Source organism: Culex quinquefasciatus, chromosome 1, assembly GCF_015732765.1.
Source record: "Culex quinquefasciatus strain JHB chromosome 1, VPISU_Cqui_1.0_pri_paternal, whole genome shotgun sequence".
NCBI lineage: Eukaryota > Metazoa > Arthropoda > Insecta > Diptera > Culicidae > Culex > Culex quinquefasciatus.
The window spans coordinates 95,528,261-95,550,971 of NC_051861.1; the positions used below are offsets into that span (position 1 = coordinate 95,528,261).

The 22,711-nt window shown below is 36.2% G+C and overlaps 1 protein-coding gene across 1 annotated transcript in view; it reads left to right on the plus strand.

The window, feature by feature from the left end:
- The window catches only part of LOC6051275 (J domain-containing protein), a 126,560-nt gene extending 110,671 nt beyond the window's left edge, over positions 1-15,889 (plus strand). Inside the window, exon 3 of the mRNA XM_038249442.1 lies at positions 14,578-15,889. Within this exon, the coding sequence (XP_038105370.1) occupies positions 14,578-14,919 (342 nt within the window). The 3' untranslated portion in view covers positions 14,920-15,889. The remainder of the gene's footprint in view (positions 1-14,577) is intronic.
- Positions 15,890-22,711: the final 6,822 nt, after the last annotated feature.

Consider the following 22,711-nt stretch of genomic DNA (forward strand, 5'->3'; position numbering starts at 1 on the left):
TACATCTCATATTTATGTTTAGGGAACAAAAATCTGCAATTTGTGAGCTATAGAGGAGTACGAACTTTTTTTTATGATTTGGATTTTGGTTTTCTTCTGATGTTTTTTGAAAAAAATATTATTTTTAACCCCGACTCTGTAAATTAAATTTTGCAATCAAAAGATACTCTTCATAAATTATCAAACGGTCCGTTATCTTCAAAATAAAGCCAGCTTATTTTTTTATTTAAAAAAAAGATTCCATGAGTGTCAATTTCTATTTTTTTTTTCGAGAGGTTCACAAAATTTCCTATAAAATTATCTAAGAAACATTGAAGATTGGACCTCTGATTGCTGAGATATAGTGGATAAAAAGAAAGGAAACAGGAAAATTGCTGATAAATTAAAATTTTCTGAGTCTCACCCAAACATCCCGTAGTTGCTTGTATCTCAGCAACTAATCGCCTAATTTTAATTTTTATCAATTGAAATAATCGTGACATTTCCCAAATTCCTTTAAAATTTTGAAATCAAGACTATCATTTCATGAAGGCGTAACATTGTATTTTCGACCCGTTTAAAATGTTAGTCTTGAATTTCAAATTCTCACAATATTTGTTTCGGATAGATCACAAATTTTTACAAATTTTTACACTGTAAAATAAGGGGAAGAGACTTCAATGTTATAGGAAATTTTCTGAACTTTTCTATAAAAAATATTGTTAGGGATGAACAGTGAACTCTCATTGACACTATTTTAAAAAAATGAAAAGGTAAAATTGTTGATTAAAATCAAACTTAAATGGTTTTATCACGAAAACGGTGCACTTTGTCAAAATTTCTGTAAAGTATGTTTCGATCGCAAATTTGATTTTACGTTAAAAACTAATGTCAAAAAATAACATTTGGAAAAAACATAACTTAAAAAGGAAATATTTTTGTCTGGTATGGATTTTGACCCTTAAAAATAATTAAAAAAGTCAAAATAAAAAAACGGATTTCGCGGAACACTAGATTAAAAAAATAAGCATCGAATCCATAATTCGTACTAATTTCACGTTATTTTTGAGAGTTTTGTATCATTTTGTATCATAGTTCATCAAAGAGTCCCCAATTTCTATAAAAATTGAAAGCAGACTGTAAAAATTGTATCTAAATATTCTAAATGCCGTTAATTATTCCAAAATCAAGGAATAATATACACAGAAAAAAATCATGGTAATATTACATCTGGGAAGATGTCTTTTATGTCAGAAAAAGGTGTAATTTTACCTCTGGAAATGTGTAATTTTGCCTCTTTTCTGGTGTAATGCCACATTTTCAGTCTAAATTGAGGTAAAATTACATCATAAAAGAGGTAATATTCAACCTTCCAAAATTATAGCTTCCTAATTTACATTATTTTTTACTGTGTAGGAAAACACGCTTTGTTTGCCCAAAAACTTAAGATTCAGTGCCATTCGCTGTCCATTTTCTGCCCAGCTGTAATTTCACGTACAAAATTTAAAAACAAAACTGTTCCATTGTCCAGGGACAAATTTTACTGCACACAAACCTCGTTACATAGGCAAGCGCCCATCTCGTCCATCCCGTTCACTTCATTAAAGTTGCACCAATTTGCAAGAGTGTCACTTTAGAGCGAGACCGTTTCACCCCTCCCGGAACCCAAAGCTCCACCGAGGCAAAAGCTACAAACTTTTTAATGGTCCTACAAGTCAACGGGAGGGCGAGTATCCTTCATCCTCTCGTGTAGGTTGTGGACTCGTAGCTTCCCAAGTTGAACCGTTGACGACAAGCTGTCTCCCAGGCAGAGACCATGTTTCATTACAGAATAATGAAAAATTCACCCCGTTGGAGTCATGGACCGACAGTCAGTTTACCGTAAGTGTGGTTTCAATTTGTAAACTGTCGAAAAAGTGTGCCACATTTTCTCTGAATTGAGCCTAAAGCACCGACTTCCGGGGAAAACCCCAAACCTTAAAAAAAAACCACCTGGTGTGCACACCTGGTCCGGCCGGAACTTCCTGCTGTTGTTTGTGCAAACAGCTTACGTAATGTGCTTGATCCTAACCCCAGCTCTGGGCCAACTTTGCCTCTGTTATTCCATTGTGCAGAACACACCCCACGGAGACATGGTTTTCCACCCTCCCTCATGTTCTAAAAACCCGTCAGGATCAGATCCCCGGAAAGGCCACGGACAAAAGACACAACAGAGATACGACGAGAATGGCGAAGACGAGAGGACATTGGTGCCGGGGTTTGGCCCCGAAGGAAGGACACAGCTGTATCACCGGTGAAGTTCTAAGAAAAGAAGAGTGACTTACGAGCACGTGTAGGTCATGGGTGCTATAGGGGAGAGAAGCTTGTATTAGGAAGGGTAATAAAATAACTCGAGTATCCCATAAAAAGATCAGTGATTTGAGTAGTTTTGTGGCATTCTCACAATCGTTTTGACTTTTTTTGAAATTAGATACAAAAAATGGATAAGAAAATTTATATCTTGAGATGTGATTTTCTGATCGATTTGGTGTCTTCGACAAGGTTGTTTCTTTCGTTCAATTGTTTTCACTCAAAGTTGGATTCCCAAAATTACGTGTTATTTAATTTTCGAGAAAAAGATGGTTTTGTGCCTGAGGGTACGAAATCCGGTTCCAGAAATATATATTTTTTCAAATAAATATTTTTTTAACAATATCGAAAATGTGGTCAAAACAACCTTTAAAATTTTTTTTAAAAAATTCTAAATCAAAATCAATCTAAAAGTATTGTACCGATTTTTTAAATAAAAGTGCACCGTTATGGAGCTATAGTCACTTCTAAGTAATAATTTACTGAAACTTTTGAAAAGCAGAAAAATACTATAAATGTTTTCTTACAAAGGATCCGAATCGATAAATATGAGTTTTTCTATGTGACACCTAAATAAGCTGTAATTTTCAACTTTCGTTATCTCTGATTCGATTTTCAATGTCAAAATATGAAACTTTTGTTAAATTCCTCGATCTTTATTTAAAAAAATTCAAAAGGTCAAAAATAATTTCGCTGATTTCATATTTTTGGCCAAATTTAAGAATTATTTTGTAGTCATTCTACAATTCAATTAGTGTTTTATTAAAATTTAACAGTTCTACTCCAGGATGTTGCATTGTTACAAAATGAAATGTTTAATTTTTAACATTGAAAATTAAATCAATAGTTTCCAAATATCGTCAGTCCTTAGAAAAACCGTTTTTTGACATAGAAATGGGTAATTCTCTACCAACTCACACGAAATCGGGAAAAGTTGCCCCGACCCCTCTTCGATTTGCGTGAAACTTTGTCCTAAGGGGTATCTTTTGTCCCTGATCACGAATCCGAGGCCCGTTTTTTGATATCTCGTGACGAAGGGGCGGTACGACCCCTTCCATTTTTGAGCATGCGAAAAAGTGGTGTTTTTCAATAATTTGCAGCCTGAAACGGTGATGAGATAGAAATTTGGTGTCAAAGGGACTTTTAAGTAAAATAAGATGCCTGATTTGATGGCGTAGTCAAAATTCCGAAAAAAACGTATTTTTAATTAAAAAAAAACACTAAAAACGTTTTAAAAATTCTCCCATTTTCCGTTACTCGACTGTAAAATTTTTTGGAACATGTCATTTTATGAAAAATTTAATGTACTTTTCGAATCTACATTGACCCAGAAGGATCATTTTTTCATTTAGAACAAAATTTTTCATTTTAAAATTTCGTGTTTTTTTCTAACTTTGCAGGGTTATTTTTTAGAGTGTAACAATGTTCTACAAAGTTGAAGAGCAGACAATAACAAAAATTATCATATATATACTTTTTTTTGTTTACCGAGTTGGATAAATACGACGAGTGCAGAAAAAATCATGTTTTGCAACGAGTTGCTTACAACATTTTTTTTTTGCAGTCCGAAAAACGCTTTTTGGATAGAATTTTATGCGTATCATCCATATGTTAAGTAAATTCACCTGTCAAAACAAAAAATATTGGAAAATGATACTTTTCGATACTAGTGTTGAAAAGTTCAACTTTTTAGAACCCATTTCAGTTCTGAAAAGCAGAAATTTTTAATACCCATTTTAGTGCTGAAAAGTAGAACTTTTCAGCACTGGTATTGAAAAATATTTATTAAAAAGTTGAACTTTTCAACACTAGTATCGAAAAGTAACATTTTTCAATATTGTTTGTTTTGACAGGTGAGTTTACTTAACACATGGATGATACGCATAAAATTCCATCCAAAAAGCGTTTTGCGGAATCGCAAAAAAAAATTTTTTGAGCAACTCGTTGCAAAACATGATATTTTCAGCACTCGTCGTATTAATCCAACTCGGTAAACCACGTACGACTCGTGTTGAAAAAATCTGCGTTTTGAAACTTGTTGCATAATAGTAGTTTATGCAACAAGTTGCAAATAGAAAATTTTTTCAGCACGAGTCGTACATTGATCCAACGAAGTTCACCGAGTTGGATAAATACGAAGAGTGCTGAAAAAATCAAGTTTTGCAACGAGTTAAATATAACATTTTTTGAAATTCCAAAAAACACACACTGAGTGAAATTTTATGTCAAATTTTCATATATTTTGTCAATAAATCGTTTAAATAAAAAAAAAATGAAAAGTGTTACTTTTCAAAACAAGTGCTGAAAAGTTCAACTTTTCAAAACAAGTGCTGAAAAGTTCAACTTTTCAGCACCCATTTGAGTGCTGAAAAGTAGAATTTTTAAGCATTTATTTTGAAAAGTGTTGCTATTCGATTCTGTTATTTTTGGTACAGAAAAGTAGGCTATTTCGTCGTTCAAGAATGACAGGAAAAATAAGTAGTTTCACGACGGAATTGCAAAAAAAATTAAATAAGAATGTGAATAAAACGATTATTTTTATAATGTTTTCTATATTTGAATAAATAAGTATTCACTAATTGAAGAAACGGCGTCGTGCAAAAAAAGTTTGCGTTTACAATAAAATTGCAAATAAAGTGAAAATTTATTTTAGTAAACGTCGCTTTTAAAACCAATTTGTCAAGTTTTTAAAATTCTACTATTTAAAAGAATATATTCTATGAAAAATTAAATGCTAATAACTTTTATCTAGAGAAAATCAAAATTAGCAATGTTTGACGATGCAAATTGTGAGAATAAGTATTATTATTTGTTCATTTAATATTTGTATTTAGTATTATTTATCAATAAATTATCGGGGCCAGACTCAATGTGATTTCAAGAGCATTCAGTTTAAATCAATTTAAAATGCATCCTAACGCGATAATATTTTGAGTTTAAATAAATTTCCGGCTTGAAAATGTTTTTTTTTTTGTCTCGAAAAAAAACATTCAACGTTCATCTATCGATAGTTAACAGAAATCCTAAGTTTGGTTCTGATTTGACCATCCCTCTATTTTTGGAACCGCCCTCTTTTTTGACGATTTTCTAAAAACTTTTTTTCTTTTAATCATAACTTTGCAGCTATTTGAGCAAAGGCTTTCTACAGGTTGCATTTTATAGAAAATTATCCAAGGAATTCGATTAAATTAAATTTTAACCTATAAATACCTCCTACTATTATATTTTAACGTTTTAAGCATCAAAATTCAGTTTTGACCAATTCCTTACAATTTTTTTTTATTTTATCACCATCGTGTTTCCAAGAAAATTTTGTATAAAACTCAATGTAAACCTCAAACTAAAATGAACTATTTGCGAGATACACCGATTCTACTGAAAAAGTTCAATTTTGCATAGCACTCTGCTCTATGAATTTAAATCCGAAATAAGTTTCTCACTTATATAATGCGAACTATGCGAGATTCATCCCTATTTGTTGCAAAGTGCTGCGCAAAATCAAACTTTTTTCAGTAAAATCGCAGTATCACGCCAATAGTTCATTTAAGTTTGAGGTTTACATTGATTTTTATGTAAAGTTGTCCGGGAAACACGATGGTGATAAAATAAAAAAAAATAAAACTATAAGGAATTGGTCAAAACTGAGTTTCAATACTTAAAACGTTAAAATATAAAGTTAGATGGTATTTAAGGGTTAAAATTTTACTTTTATCGAATTCCTTGGACAATTTTCTATAAAATGCAACCTGTAAAAATGTCTTTTGCACAAATAGTTGCAAAGTTATGATTAAAAGAAAAAAAAGTTTTAGAAAATCGTCAAAAAAGAGGGTGGTGCCAAAAATAGAGGGATGGTCCAATCGGGACCAAACTTGGGATTTCTGTTAACTATCAATAGATGAATGTTCTCTCCAAGTTTGGTCCAAATCGGTAAAGGTCGAGTCTAAAAGTGTACCTAGTTTACCTGGAATGACCCTTATTTAAAACTTAGATGTTTTGAAAACAAATGATTTCAAATCAAAATCAATTTTGCATTGAAATGTTGATATTCTTTTTTTTTTTATTTTCATATTTTAAGATTTTTGTTACTAAAGTTGCTACTCCACCTTTAAAATTCTTCCGTTCATGTCGTTCAACAAACTATGTGTGTAAACGACGGATAGAAAGAATTGAAGACGTCAGCCGGTGAATTTATTCAAAGGCCTGTGACATACACACAACTTTGAAAGAGGGGGGGGAGGGGTAGCAGGGGTGGAAATCTCGAAAGAGGAAAATCGTGTCTCTGCTGCTCCCAACATCCAGGAATAACTGAGGCTGAGGAATTGTTTGCGAAGGGAAATTCTGTTCCCAACACAAATACAGACAGAGTTGTTGGCATACTAACAAACACACACACACATGTGAATGTGCAAATATAAGAGAGTGTGAGCTAAAAAAAACGAGGAAGAATGAATGTTTGCTGTTTATGGTGAAATTGACATCATCAAAAAGGGCTGAGATTTCCTGGATGTCGGGACAGGAAGGTCCCTGAGAGAGTTGTTTCCTCAAGACTTTGTAAAATTGTCTCAGCGGGATCGAAGGGGAAGTTGCTTGCTCTGCACTTTGTTGTCGCTACAGCAGTAAAACTTTTGAGTGTGCAATAATTCTGAATCGATTTGTTTTCGTTTGATTTAGATTTGAATACAATGTATTATGTTTCTATCCAAACTTTAAGATGTTTTATAATTTTTAATAAAGAACTTTAAAATCAAATTTTAAACAGCTATCCTCAAGCTTTTGTGCCAGAGAAAAATCTAATTTTCCGCCTTCATGTAATCCGCAGGATTTTCCGCCCCAACTATTATCATTATTATATTTTTCACCTGTTCTCGCTGGTTGAACCAGCTTTGAGCTTTGCGAAACTTAGCTGGAAAAAGCTGCTTTTCAAGCTTTTATCTACCTAGCGCAAACAGCGATCAGCAGCGTACACAACGACTAAAAACCGAGAAACTTTTTATTAGCTTTAAAGCAGAACGCAAACTGGCCACCCATTCTTGATCGAATCAATTATGCGCTGGCTGCTGCTTGACTGGGTAGAACGTGATTTCATTATCGCCAGTTCTAGGTTGTGATTTGTTATCAAACGTGGATTTTCTATGAAGTAATAGAATTGGCTTGAAAAAATGTATCTTTTCCAAATTTCTCCCTGAAATCATTCAACAGGTCGCACTGTTAAAAGCAATCATCAAATTTTCACCACAATCGCCTTGACGAAACCAAATTGTGCGCCCTCCCAGATCACATTTCCATCGGATGTCGCGAAATGTACCATTTCCCAGGAGAACCATTATTGGGTAGCGCCACCCGGTAATGGAACCGACACTACGACGCCCAGTGTCCTCAGAGTGCACTACAATGTTGCCAGACTAGGGTAATTGATGCTGTTTCCCACTTTTGTAATGTTTTTAAAGATATTTTTGCAACTCCGTTGTGAAACTGCTAACTTTTCCTGTCATTCTCGAATGACGAAATAGCCTACTTTTCTGTACCAAAAGTAACAGAATTGAATAGCAACACTTTTTAAAATAAATGCTGAAAAGTTCTACTTTACAGCACTCAAATGGATGCTGAAGTGTTGAACTTTTTAGCACTTGTTTTGAAAAGTAACACTTTTCAACATTTTTTTTTATTTAAACGATTTATTGACAAAATACATGAAAATTTTACTTAAAATTTTACTCAGTGTGTGTTTTTTGGAATTGCAAAAAAATTTGTATGGAACTCGTTGCAAAACTTCATTTTTTCAGCACTCTTCGTATTTATCCAACTCGGTGAATCTCGTTGGATAAATGTACGACTCGTGCTGAAAAATCCTCTTTTTGCAACTTGTTGCATAAACTACTATTTTGCAACTCCGTTGTGAAACTACTAATTTTTCCTGACATTCTCGAATGCTTTATTTTTGCCTCTAAAAACAACAGTGCTGAAATAGTAGTTTATGCAACAAGTAGAACTTTTCAGCATTTATTTTGAAAAGTGTTGCTATTCGATTCTGTTATTTTTGGTACAGAAAAGTAGGCTATTTCGTCGTTCAAGACTGACAGGAAAAGTAAGAAGTTTCACGACGGAATTGTAAAAAGTACTTTTTGCCTTTTCACTGTGAAATTGTCAACTTTTGCTCTCCTTCTGGAGAAATGAAACGGCCTACTTTTCTTTACTCAAAATAACAGATTGGAAGATTAATACCTTTCAATACCAGTGAAAAGTTCAAATGGGTGCTGAAAAGTTGTACTTTTCAACACTAGTATCGAAAAGTAACACTCTTCAATATTTGTTTTGTTTTGAACGGTGAATTTACTAATCACATGAATGTTTTACATAAAATTCCAATCAAGAAGCGTTTTTCGGAATTGCACAAAAATGTTGTTAGCAACTCGTTGCAAAACTTGATTCTTTCAGCACTCGTCGTATTTATTCAACTCGGTAAACCTCGTTGGATAAATGTACGACTCGTGCTGAAAAAATCTTCTTTTTGCAACTTCTTGTATAAACTATTATTTCAACATACACTTGAGTGCTGAAAAATCCAAAGAAAAAAAATAAAGTTTTCTCCAAATGTTGTGCTGTTTACCTTATATCTCTGACTCTTTTGCGAAGGAAACCAGCATAAGAATAAAGAAAATTGACGACGCGCCGTGATGGAAAAGACAACCACCGTGACCATAAACAACTTGTTGTCTTTGTTCCAAGTTCCCTGGGGAAGAATTAAAATTAAAGCAAGAGGAAGGCAAAACAAACGTTGCAGGAAAATCATTTTTTTCTGTTTGCACTCTTAAATCAATTAAGATTGGTTTGAATAAGTAATTTTATAATTAAAAATTTTCAATATATTATTTGCTCTCATGCTTATGCTCATGCTCATGCCGTGGGTTTTCTATGTACATAGGACCTTAGGAAAATCAGTTTTTAGTACCATTTACAACATAATTTTAAGGATTTTCAAAGACATCAGTATGTCGTCGCTGTCGTGCTAGCTTGTCGCACGTGCATTTTGGGCCAAATTGAGTTAGAAACGGCGTTTTTTGCATCTCACAATGCCTCACCTTTTGACCTTCACAGATCCCTAAAATTCGATTTAAAACCTGAGATATTCAATAAAAACCGAAAAAAAAACTCCGTACATTATTGTTTTGAAAATTGCTGTAAGTGCGACAAAGGGCAAATTTTAGGTCAGAACGCGTTTGACACAAGTACGATCTTGACTACCGTAAACATGTGAGCAATTCTCAGAGATTTCGGTCATTCGATTTTTTTGTATTTTTTAATCCGGCTGAAACTTTTTTGGTGCCTTCGGTATGCCCAAAGAAGCAATTTTGCATCATTAGTTCGTTCATATAATTTTCCATACAAATTTGGCAGCCGTCCATACAAAAATGATACGTGAAAATTTAAAAATCTGTATCTTTTGAAGGATTTTTTTGTCTTCGGCATAGTTGTAGGTATGGATATGGACTACACTGAAAAAAAAATGACGCGGTAAAAAAAAATTTGGTGATTTTTAATTTCACTTTTTGTCACTAAAACTTGAATTGCAAATTACACTATTTTTAATCTTTTTTTTTATAACATATAGGACATCAAATGCCAACTTTTCAGAAATTTCCAGAATCGGAAAAAAATCTTTGACCGAGTTATAATTTTTTAAATCAATACAAAAATTTTCAAAAAATCGAAAAAATCGCAAAAAAAATTCAACTTCATTTTTCGATGGAAAATCGAATTTTCAATCAAAAAGTACTTTAGTGAAATTTTGATAAAGTGCACCGTTTTTAACTTATAGCCACTTTAAGGTAACTTTTTTGAAAATAGTCGCAGTTTCAACTAAATTTAACCAAACTTTAGGACAATGCACAGAATGGTCAACCAAACATTTGTTGTTGTTTACATTACCGTGCTCTCGTTGCTGTTTATTCAAGGTCAAACATAAAAACGCGTTTTTCTCGCAACGTCAAAAAGCGACGTTCGACAAGTTAGGACGACAGCGTCGAAGTAAGTAAAGGGAATAGGTGATTAAGTGTGAGTGAGACAATGAACGAGTGAGTGAGTCAGTGATTGAGTGAGTGAGTGAATGAGTGAGTAAATGAGTTAGTGAGTGAGTGAGTAAGTGATTGGCCAGATAATTTATATTATATTCAATTTATCAGATGAAATATCCTTCTAACCTCATTTCATCTTCCATGTCCTTAATCCAAATCCCACCCCCCTCCCCCCCTCCTAAAAAAATATAATTACTTGCCAAATTTACACATACACACTCAACCACAACTCATTCGGAGCGTTTGGTACGGTATGTCCACGCATCCTTCTTCCCCTGTTGATTCTGTGAAATGTGAACCATTTTCAGAATCTGTCTCTGCGGCTAATGCAACGCAGTAGGCCTGGCCGCTTCACTTTTTTCAATACATGTTCGGGGTTACTCGAATGTAAAGCAATCATTAATATTGGCAGGAATGCTTTCTTCGGACTGGCTGCACTTGTGTTCGATTAGATTAGATTAGATTAGATGTGAGTGAGTGAGTAAGTGAGTGAGTGAGTGAGTGATTTAGTGATTGATTGAGTGAGTGAGTTAGTGAGAGAGTGAGTGTGTGAGAAAGTTAGTGTATGAGTGCAACGTAAGTAAGTGTCACCAAGTGGATAAGTTAATGAATCAGTTAATGTGTAAAAAAGTGAATGAATGAATAGATAAACGAGTGAGTGAGCAAACTCTTCGAGTGAGTGAGACAACTCTACTTCTTTTTTTTGTCATATTTTTTGACATTTTTTTCTTTTTAGTTTTAAAAAACATTTTAACCAAGCAGCATTTTTTATTTCATTGTTCAATACTGTTCATAATTATTCAAATAATATATTCAGCGATTCCACTTTATACTGCATGATCCAGTTCAAAATGCTTCAATTTAGATCATATTCGATGTGGGAATTCCTTGAAACAAAATAATTAGACTTTTTTGTAGTTTATTCGTATTTAAACAGCAGCGGTTTTGGAGGATTTTTGCAAAAAAAGATTTTTTTTTCAATTCATATCATCGCAATGGCTGAAACAATTTTTGCTCGACACTTTGTAAAAGAAGGACGATTAGTTCTGAGAAGTTTCGAAAACACACTTCATTTAGGAGATCCTTTTTCAAAAATGAATAAAATATAAACAAAATGTTTTAAATTTTTGCAGTGGTTTTATTTTCGAAGCACTTTAAGAATTTTCATCAACATTTTAACACGTTTTTTACCTCTAGGTAAAACGCTCTTTGACATTTTGATGTTCATCCTATGAGTACTACCTTTTTTCTTTACACATAATTAAAACCCAAATCAAGAAATTAAACGTAGACAGCACCCAAAACTTCTCCCCAACTTCAATTAGCTTGAAGTTCGCGGATGAAAGGAACAAGTTTCCTAATCAATTGAGTTAATGCTTGCTAATTCAATTTGGAATCGATAAAAACTTGTATCTGCTTTTTGTTGGAAGGGAAATCAACTGAAATGTGTTGAGCTTTTAAATAATTTTATTTTAAGCATATCACTTACAACGTCGCCCACAACTTGGGACCAATTTAATAAGTTAGCTCAAAGTCACTTAATCCTGATAACTTGTGCCTTAATTACGCGCTCAAAAGGTCACGCCGTCGTATAGTCGTCTTCATTGTCATCGTCATGCCAGCAATAGTCCTCCAACCGTCGCACCAGTTTCTTCTTCCGGATCTCGCCAAATCAACTCGGTAAATAAACGTGCCAGTGAAAATGAAATTGACATTGTCGTGTGAGAGAGCTGGTGGGGGGGAAAGCGGCTCTTCCTTATCTCATTACCGGAAGATGACACACGTACAGGCACACACCATACACAGTACGAGTGTTTTCTTCACATCGGAACATCAACAGTCACAGGAAATCGCGAGAAACGATTGAAAGGGGCGAATCAACTGTAGTTTTATAAAATTTTGAGTACTTCTAAAAACAAAAGAAAATTAGTATTTTATTAGGTTTTCTTTATTTTTACAGCGAAATCAATGGCAAAGCACGCACACACCCACTTATTCTCTCACACACACATCAGAAGATGACACTGATTTGATGGCGGAAAGTGTAATTCAATTCCTGGCGAAACGGCACGCTCGGTAAATCCTTTTTTTCTTGCCAGTTTCGTGTCTTGACATTTTTTTCTTCTTTCCTTCAAACGGCTGCCGAGCTGACAATAAGTTGCGCCGAACGTGGGAGAGCTTTTCTGTCCGGGGATTGGGAGTGGGATGCTGGGAGACAGGCTATTTTTCTCGAAGATGAACGTAGATGAACCTGAACCTTTCCGGATAATTGGAAACGATTTGGGATGATTTAGAAGGTGGGCAAGGAAAATAAAAGGTTGTAACCGAAAAAGAATTTGAAGTAAATTTACCAGAAAAAATCTCATTCCTTAGTCCTTAGTCCTTAGTCCTTAGTCCTTAGTCCTTAGTCCTTAGTCCTTAGTCCTTAGTCCTTAGTCCTTAGTCCTTAGTCCTTAGTCCTTAGTCCTTAGTCCTTAGTCCTTAGTCCTTAGTCCTTAGTCCTTAGTCCTTAGTCCTTAGTCCTTAGTCCTTAGTCCTTAGTCCTTAGTCCTTAGTCCTTAGTCCTTAGTCCTTAGTCCTTAGTCCTTAGTCCTTAGTCCTTAGTCCTTAGTCCTTAGTCCTTAGTTCTTAGTCCTTAGTCCTTAGTTCTTAGTCCTTAGTCCTTAGTCCTTAGTCCTTAGTCCTTAGTCCTTAGTCCTTAGTCCTTAGTCCTTAGTCCTTAGTCCTTAGTCCTTAGTCCTTAGTCCTTAGTCCTTAGTCCTTAGTCCTTAGTCCTTAGTCCTTAGTCCTTAGTCCTTAGTCCTTAGTCCTTAGTCCTTAGTCCTTAGTCCTTAGTCCTTAGTCCTTAGTCCTTAGTCCTTAGTCCTTAGTCCTTAGTCCTTAGTCCTTAGTCCTTAGTCCTTAGTCCTTAGTCCTTAGTCCTTAGTCCTTAGTCCTTAGTCCTTAGTCCTTAGTCCTTAGTCCTTAGTCCTTAGTCCTTAGTCCTTAGTCCTTAGTCCTTAGTCCTTAGTCCTTAGTCCTTAATCCTTAGTCCTTAGTCCTTAGTCCTTAGTCCTTAGTCCTTAGTCCTTAGTCCTTAATCCTTAGTCCTTAGTCCTTAGTCCTTAGTCCTTAGTCCTTAGTCCTTAGTCCTTAGTCCTTCGTCCTTATTTATTATTCCTAAACAAAAAATATATTGTCCGTTTCTCTCGAAGGTACACGCCGCGCGGCATTTCATAATGTGCCGCAGACACTGTTGCCAGCGATTTTCTACACTTTTGGTGTGATAAAAAACATTCCCGGCAACAATGCAATGCAATTCGAAGAAGAAGATCAACAAAAACAAAACGCACAGTATGGGATTTGACAGCGCGCATTTGCCGAAAATGCGGCGCGTCGTTTCGAGGCTGGTATGCCGCGTGTCTTTTTCGGGAATACGCGCAATACAAATAAAATGATGGTACATCTGTGAATGGTGTCAGATTTTGTGTCAAAAAAAAGTGTAATTTTACATCAGAAACTGGTGAAATTTTTATCAGTTCCGTTGAATATCACATTTTTACACATTTTTAGGTAATATTACTCAAAAATGAGGTAATATTCTAACAACCAAATTTTCAACCTTTCAAAATCCACCTTTTTAACAAAATGTGTCAAAATTACATCTTGGAATGTTGTCAGATTTGGTGTTAGAAAAAATTATAACACACTTACATTACATTACATACAGTTTCTGTTGAATTTCTTTTTTTAACATTGAATTAGGTAAAATCAAGCAAAACAATGTAAATGGGTCAATGCAAGTTTTGTAAACAAACCGTGTGCTCTGCTCACTCCTAATATAAAAATCAGATTACACAATTTGTTTACAAACTCACATTGGCCCAATTGCATTGTTTTGCCTAAAATAACACAAAAATGTTCATAATTCATGGTGACAGTTTTTTTTTAAATGCATGAATGAAACTTTGGAGGAAATTTGTTTAGTCCGTTAACACGGCATGTTTCTCATTTTTGCCACTAGGTTCGCACTGTCAGTGGGCAATTGCCCTCTAGCGGAAGTTTGACAAAACTACTTTAAACCCACAGATGGCAGCACTGTTCTCAAGAGCGATTAACGTACTGAACGCTGATGTTAGAATAAACAGATTCTGAAGATTCTTAAAAAAAACAACCCATATTCTGTTTTCCCCCACAGGAGGCCAAGGAGATCCTGTGCGACCCGGAGAAGCGCGCCAACTACGACAAGTGGCGCGGCAGCGGCATCCAGGTCAGCTACCGCAACTGGGTCGGCATGAAGGAGCACGTCCAGCAGAGCATGCACTGGGCCACCCCCAAGACCAAGGACCGCATGCTGCCGGAAGCCGGAGCTGGGGCAGGGTCGGCGGCGGCCAGTGGTCTCAGCGCCACCGCGCCCAATCCGGCCCACAGGCGCGCCTCGGAGGGCGGGGCCGCCCTGTACTACGGCGGCCGGAAGGGCGAGTGGGGCTCGGAAAACCCGAGCGAGGTGGTCAACAAGTTCCGCAACTATGAGATCTAAGCAGGCGGCGGGGTTATGTTTTTGTTTTGATTCTTTTCGTTTGACAGTTTTGAATTCTTGAGGTGAAGCGCCCTCGAGGGCGACCGCCCTCGGAACCGGTTTGACACTTGGCAGGCCGAAAACATCCTTGTGCTCCTTTTTACCGCGGTTTCGGGTTCGTCGGTTCCGGAGGTGGTCGAACAAAGGTGGCGTCTTTTAGATTTTATTTACTTTTTAGTTATATTTTAACGTGTAACAGTATTGTGCTTCGTTTTGTTGTGCTTACTTTTTACAGTGTAATTTTTTATTGTTTTATCAACTACTTTACCCGGCTACTAGATACGGGTCACACTGAGTCAAAATGAAACAAGAAAATTATAAGAAAATCAAATTTATTATCAAAACAAATTTTTCCAATGTGTAGCCAATAATATATAATTGTTGTTTGATGAATCCATCGTGTCACGTTGTTTATTAAGCATTGTAAGGAAATTAATTAGCAATGTTAACATTACTTACAGAAAAAAAAAACAAAACATGAAATGAATCTGTGTTGATTGACAAATGTATGTGAACCCAAACTAGTTGTATTGATAGCTATATATATTTAAATGAGAAACATACACAGCAAAGCAAACAAGTATTTCATGTAGTCAATTTTCGTTGTAGCAGAGTGCTAAACATCAGAGAGAAGAATAGATTCACACACAAAAGAGTAATAATTTCCATATAAAAAGTGAGAAAAAAACGAACGAAAAGAAGATCGCGATATTCTTCCTTCTTAGAGCGATGACGATGATGACAAAAAAACAACAACAAATCAATGTAGTGTTTGTGAACTTTTGTATTGCGATGAAAGTCGATCATAAAAAAGCAAACAAACAAAAAAATATTATTATTATATACTGTACTAGTGTTGATGAGAAAATGTTTTCCTCACCCAAGAACTGCTGTTTTTTGATATCGTAGTCTATTTTTCCAAAAAAAAAAACATACACAAACACAATCCACACTCACACAAAAACACCGCCTAGAATTTAAGGATTATCAAGTGACAACAGAAAAAAGCAAAGAAGAAGAATGTTGAAGAGATAAAAACTAAAGAGCTTGGAAAAGGACGAGTTTTCAGCGCACGAAACGGCTCTCTCGATCCTCGTGTGTTCCAATTTTCCCACCACCACCACTTACACCTTTTTTGGCCTTTCGGGAGACTGTTGCAATAAAATTGTTCGAAACGATTCTATTTATATACAACAAACAAAAAAAACAAGGAGAAACCGCCACAGACAACCAGACTGCAACGACCCTCCTGTTTGCACTATTTTTGACTATTTTTTCACGCTCTATTTTAAATCTAGACAAATCTACACAGAAAAAATGAGAAGAATACCTTTTACACACTTACCTATACACATAGAAGTGCACGCCACTTTGTATTTTATGGCAGAATAAATGAAGCAAAAAGAAAGAAAAAGAAGGAAACCTCCTGAAGAGAAAAACTTTCTCCCTTTTTATACATAAATCACACAATAGAACCCAAAGTAAAGCAGATTTTCACATGGAAAACATTTGAGGAAAATTTCCGCCGCTCTCTGCTCCCTCTCTCTTTCCCTCGTCGATAGGATTTTATCAATCTCGGTGGGACACTTGAATGAAGAAAATCGAAAAAAGCTCACTTCACCGGCACTTGTTATTTTTCGTTGCAAAATTTTGCGTTAGAAAGGTTCGACATCAAACTGTTCAACTTTTTTGAAGACCGCAACTCGATACGGCGCTGCCCGAAAGAGTTAGAGACGATTGACAGCGATATCTGGTGGACGAAAAGTGAAGAAAAATGCATGTTTTGATTGTTTTTGAACCAGTCTAAAAGCCGAGTCGCACCTGCATTTCGGAGGTTCGCTCTGGGCGGAAATGAGGGAAATAACTATAAAGTTTTTCACCTGGGCTGCACAGATTGGCGAAGGTGTGGTTTCCGTTTCACAGCTTTTTTTTGTACTTCTTGTTCGTCTTTTGGGAGTGAAAAAGTTATATTCTGTCAGAGGCAGATTATTGCATCGGCAAAGGCAGGAAATTGGGGATTCCAAATTAATAGCAAGTTTATTGTGGTTGAAAGAGTTCAAAAGTTCATTGGAAATTTGCCATGAGTAACTTGGAATTGTTTGAGTTTGACCGTGCACATTTTGTATGCATTCATGTTTTATGAAATTTTCTATTAATCACTACGGTGTGAATAAATTTCATGATAATTCAATTTTTTTCAATTCGGTTTTATTGGTGAATAATCATGATACAATGAGTTATTTTGAAGTGCATAACAGAGTTTTGGAGTTCCTTACAGCTGTGTGTTGCATCATAATCCATTTAGGAACAATTATTTCTTTAACTAAGGCACTAGCAAGAGTAAGAAAAAACTATAAAAAAACTTACAGAAATTGCAAAGGAAAGGGATAGAGGAAGAGAAAGCTTATATCTAGATCACAGGTAATTTATCCTTTGTAGATGTGTTTGATCATCAGTTCCCCAAGGGCCAGGAATTGTTCTGCCTTGTTCCGGCAGCTCCGAAACCGCGTCATCATCTCCCCGCGAGAGCAAAGAACTCCGGCAGGGTGAAGAGATCTTCCCGGTGACTTCTTGCTGGGCCGTACTGCCGCTACCGGCAGCGACCACGCTGGCGAACGAACGCCCCCAACCAGGAGGGAACGCTGAGTTTTCCGCTGGAACCGTACGCTGTCCAGCTGCAGGAACGGCTGCGCTCGTACTTCGCTGAGGAGAGTGGGACGCTTTCTTCTTCCTCTTTTCCTGCTCCTCGAGGTAGGCCTTGCGCGCGACGCATCCGCGGTAATTGCCGGTATGGTTGCCGTCACAGTTCGCGCACTTTACGCGCGGCTTGGTTTGTTCTGCCTTGTCTCCCAAGTCCGCCTTTCGTGGCAGTGCGCACGCCTCCGAGAGGTGTGACTCACCGCACTTCACGCAGCGGGGCCGGAGGTTGCAGTTCCGCGAGCCGTGGCCGAATTTCTGGCAACGGTGGCATTGCGCTACGTCCGTCGGGTTCTTGGTGTAAAACCGCCAGTTTACCCAAAAACCGTCCAACGTCTTAGTCCGCCGCAGGTCTTGGATCTTGACGGTGCCGCGGTCGAAGTACAACAGGTACAGTGTGTGTGTACCTGTTACCGTTGTCTTGCGCGAGAGCACTTTAATCTCCCGCGGTTTTATTCCGGCGTCCGAAAGGTGACCCTTCAGGTCGGAGATCGGACGGTCTTGATAACCCTGCAAGACGACCTTAACAGGGGCTTCTCGGGGTTGAATGTGTAGAAGTTGAAGTTGCTACGCTTCAATTCTTCAAACACCAGGTCGAAATTCTTTTTGGTCAGTGTGATCACTTGCACTGCCGACTTACCGATTTTCAGACAATATCCGAGGCCTTCCAGCAACTCGTCAACATCGTCCGCTAACGTGTCCAATACAAAAATTGGAGGTGGTCTACGTTCCGCTGGAGAGTTGTTCTTTTTTGACGTCGGCACTTTTTTCCGTGCACGACCATCATCGTCGTCGTCGTCGTCGGTAGTGCTGCTACCGTCAGAGTTGTTATTTTCTTCGTCGTCGCTCAGCATCTGGAACTCGTTCCTAATGGGGATGTTGGCGGATGTTGATGTGCCACTGGTCGTGGCACCGGAAGTACCGGAACGGGTTCGCACTGGTGATCTCGGAACATATCCGGGATGTAGTAACTTTTTATCGATTCCATCTGCGCTGACGCTCCCCTGCGCGATGGCGGCCGACACGGCGTTGGTTTGTTTACCTTTTGCACACGGCCGGTAGACGAACTTCGCGGGTTTTCGAGGCCGCACTCGAACTGCCACGGCCACGGCCGGCCTTTGGCATGCTGGAGAAGCAAACTCGCGGGTAACCACAATCAATTACGGCGAAAAAAATCGAAAAAACGATGGAGCACTGAGCACTAGCTGCATGCTCTCGTGCGTACACGGAGGGAGCTGAATTTCATGATAATTTAAACTGATTTCTGTTGGAATGCAGCGCAAATTCCCTGCAATGCATCAATAAAAGTATCAATAAAGATAACTGCTACCGTGTGTACTGATATCGAAATTACACCTTTTTCGTCACTGATAACAACCAAGGTGGCAAACAACCTTCAAATTCAATCAAAAGAAATTTGCCAAAAAAACACTCGAAACGTGTCACTATCTGCCACTCAAAATGTCTGCGGTGGCACTCGCGTGAGAGAGAGAGAGATAGAGAGAGAGAGAGAGAGAGAGAGGGGGGGGGGGAGCGAGATAACACCTCAATCCATCAAACATTCTACAGAATTCCAACTCCTACTGAAATTAAACCCAAAATTGACTTGAGAAAATAAAACAATGGATTTGGAACGGGCAACAAGCAAGTAGAGACAAAACAACAACTATGGATGGTTAGGAGAACGCAAATAAAACATGATGATGCGGCAGACAAACAAGCAAACAAAATAAATGAAACTAAACAAAACTACTAACAAGTTATTGATGTGTACCTCTCTCTGCCAACCAAACAAACAAAAGAAATGCAAAACTCACACACAAAAAAAAATCAAGAATTGTCTATGGGTAAGGATTGAAGCTCAAAAGAAAAAAAAAATACAAAAAAAAGAATCACACATTTAAAATCAAACTACAACTTCATGAGCATCATTTTATCAAAAAGAAAAAAAAACAAATAAAACACACACACATATATAGGATTAAATGTGATAACTGATATGAAAAAAAAACATATATATAATTATATAAACAAGTGAAACTTTCTCACTCATGATACAAACAAAAACACTAACAATCAAACATTTCACACAAGAGAAAACCACTAATACACACATACAAACAAACATACAATCTCTTTCGACTGGACGGTATGTAACGACACAAGCAAAACACACACAAACAAACACATTTAGAACAAGACATCACTCAGAATAAAACAAACAAAAACACATTTGTATTGTTTTGTTATATTTAATTGAGAAAAGAAATCCTACTTACTATTTAAATATTCCTCAATATTTACTTACAAGCGAGTTTTAAAAAATCCAGATTTTTAAGTGATGTCCTCATCACTGTGGTTCAGTGTTCCATGACATGTGAGCCACATTTTTTCTAATGCTGGTTTCACTTCGTGATTTTGACATTTCGGGCTTGCACCATTCGTAACGCCATCTTCGCTTAAAAATCTGGATACAAATAATCACAGACAAGCAGACATGCAAAGATGTTCATTTTTGTGAATATGACTTGATCTCTGAAGGAACCGTTTTTAGCCATACTTTGTGCCGCTTTGTGTTCGTGTGTCTCTGTCAATTTATTGTTCATTACCAGAGTATGTTGATTAGATAAGGTAAGGCGGATTTTCGAGCTTTAATAAAATAGTTAGCTTAATTTTTATGTAGGGTTGTTTATAATGCCAAATTGTATCAAAAAACGCTTTTAAAATAAAAATATATATTTTTTCATAAATTTAAATCTCTGAAGGAACCGTTTTTAGCCGCTTTGTGTTCGTGTGTCTCTGTCAATTTATTCTTCATTACCAGAGTATGTTAATTGAGAGTTGTCAATTGATTAGATAAGGTAAGGCGGATTTTCGAGCTTTAATAAAATAGTTAGCTTAAAAGCAGGACTTTGTATGGGAATTTTCAATAAAGTAAAAAAATACAATACAATGACAATTTGTCCAATTTCTGGGCAAATTTCACCTGATTTTTTACGTAGGGTTGTTTATCATGCCAAATTGTATAGAAAAATGCTTTTAAAATAAAAATATATATATTTTCATAAATTCAAATTCAGCTTACGATTTTTTGACAGCTCTAAAACCCGCCTGACCTCAAGGGGCTGGAAACTCTAATATTACTTAGGAATACTGAGTATACTAACGATATTTATATATCTATTTCTTTAATAGAATGCTTTCTAATAAGAATTTTACCAACACATTCAAAGTATGCTCTCGGGGTTAAAGTCACTTTAATAAAAAAAAAAAAAACAAAAGCAACATTCTAAGTAAAACATTACATGGCAGCTGGGGGTTTGTTTGCATCAGATCTGCTATCTCTTTTTATATAAAAAAAAAGTTTCGACAGGCGACTTCTAACTGCTTTCTTTTGACTGCCCGCCCGATATGCCAGCTAATATATTTCGAAGGACTGTGACAGCTCGAGTTCGACCATTGTTTGCATATTTGAATCAACAAATCGTTTTGTTGATTTGAAAATCATGATTTTTGTTGAATCAGCGCTAAACGTTAAAGAAGTTTTTTCAAAACAACAAAAGGAATGGAATTGGAAACTACAAAAGGAATGGAATTGGAATTGAGAAAATCAAGGTTTGTTTCAACGCAATTGTTTTGTTGATTTTATTCAACAAAAATTTTGTTGATTCAAACCTCGTACAGGTGATTCTACAAAACATTTTTCTGCGTGGACACTGTGACGAGAAGTTCGTCATTTCTGGGTTAAATAATATTTATTTATTGGGTCTAAAAAGCCTTTTGGGATAAAAAAAAGTGGAAATTTGACCAATTTCCGGGCATTTTTTTCTGTAGGATTGTTTAGCATGCCAAACTGGATCGAAAAACGCTTTTTAAATGAAAATATTTTTTCATAAAATAAAATTCAACTTAGTATTTTTTGACAACTCGAAACCCCGCCTTACCTTATCAAATCTATATGCCTTGGTTCATAGCACCCGTGACATAACTAAACTATTCGGCACACTCAGAAAACGTCAAACCAGTTCGAATTCGCTATAGAGTTATCTAAGCCCGCTGTCACGCACACTTGCACATCATTTGTTTTGCTGGTGGGAACAAAATTTAACCTCAATCTTTTTCGTGTACGTATACACAATACATGCGCACGTAGATATCTCTATGGTATAAGGGAAGCCCACAAGGGGTTTCCAGCATCAAGGATTACTGAGTAGTCTAAAAGGATGACCAGGATTACTGGAAACATGTTACGGTTTACTTTAAATTTCTCAGAATTACCTACATGGAATTGCCAGAAACTACTTGTCATTGTATTTTCTTAAAACGAAAATGGCTGACTATTATATGATACCTGTCACAGCCTTAAAACGCATGACTTATTTTACTTAGTTCATCGTATTTTCAATAATTATTGATTTGCTTTTGTTTTTGTTTTTGTTTAAAAACTAGGTATGAAATTATTTTTTTTATGTTTTTTTTTCATTGCATTTTAAAAAGCTTTTAAATTGTTTAACTTGGGTTTAACCTTCATTTATCTTTTTAATTTTTCTTCTTTATGTGTTGCCACATTTCAGTCATGATGAATAACCAGTAATCCCTAGAGTTATTGGGAAAAACTAGAGTTACTGCGGAATTACTTAGTAATTCCGAATTACTTGCTCATTCTGGCACAAAGCTGGACATTCCTAACATGAATATAAATTATCAAGAAATGATTTAAAAAATAATTTTCGATATTATTAGTTTACGCAACACTTTATGCTTAATTTGACCCAAAAAAGCGTCAAGCGTGGTCCTCTTGGAACGAGTTGTCAAGCAATATATTTTCTGCCAAGAAAGGCTACACAGTAGATTTTCCAAATTTTATTCAAAGATTGATTCTTTGATCGTACAAAGTGTCCTTGTGCTGATAAAAATTAAATCTAACGGACATCAGTTCGAACTCTGGGATGGAATATCAGGCTGGATTGATCAGGCAATTGCAAACCTATTTTAAGCTTCCATCCACCCCGGGATTCGAACTGACGACCTTTGGATTGTAAGAGTCCAACTGCTT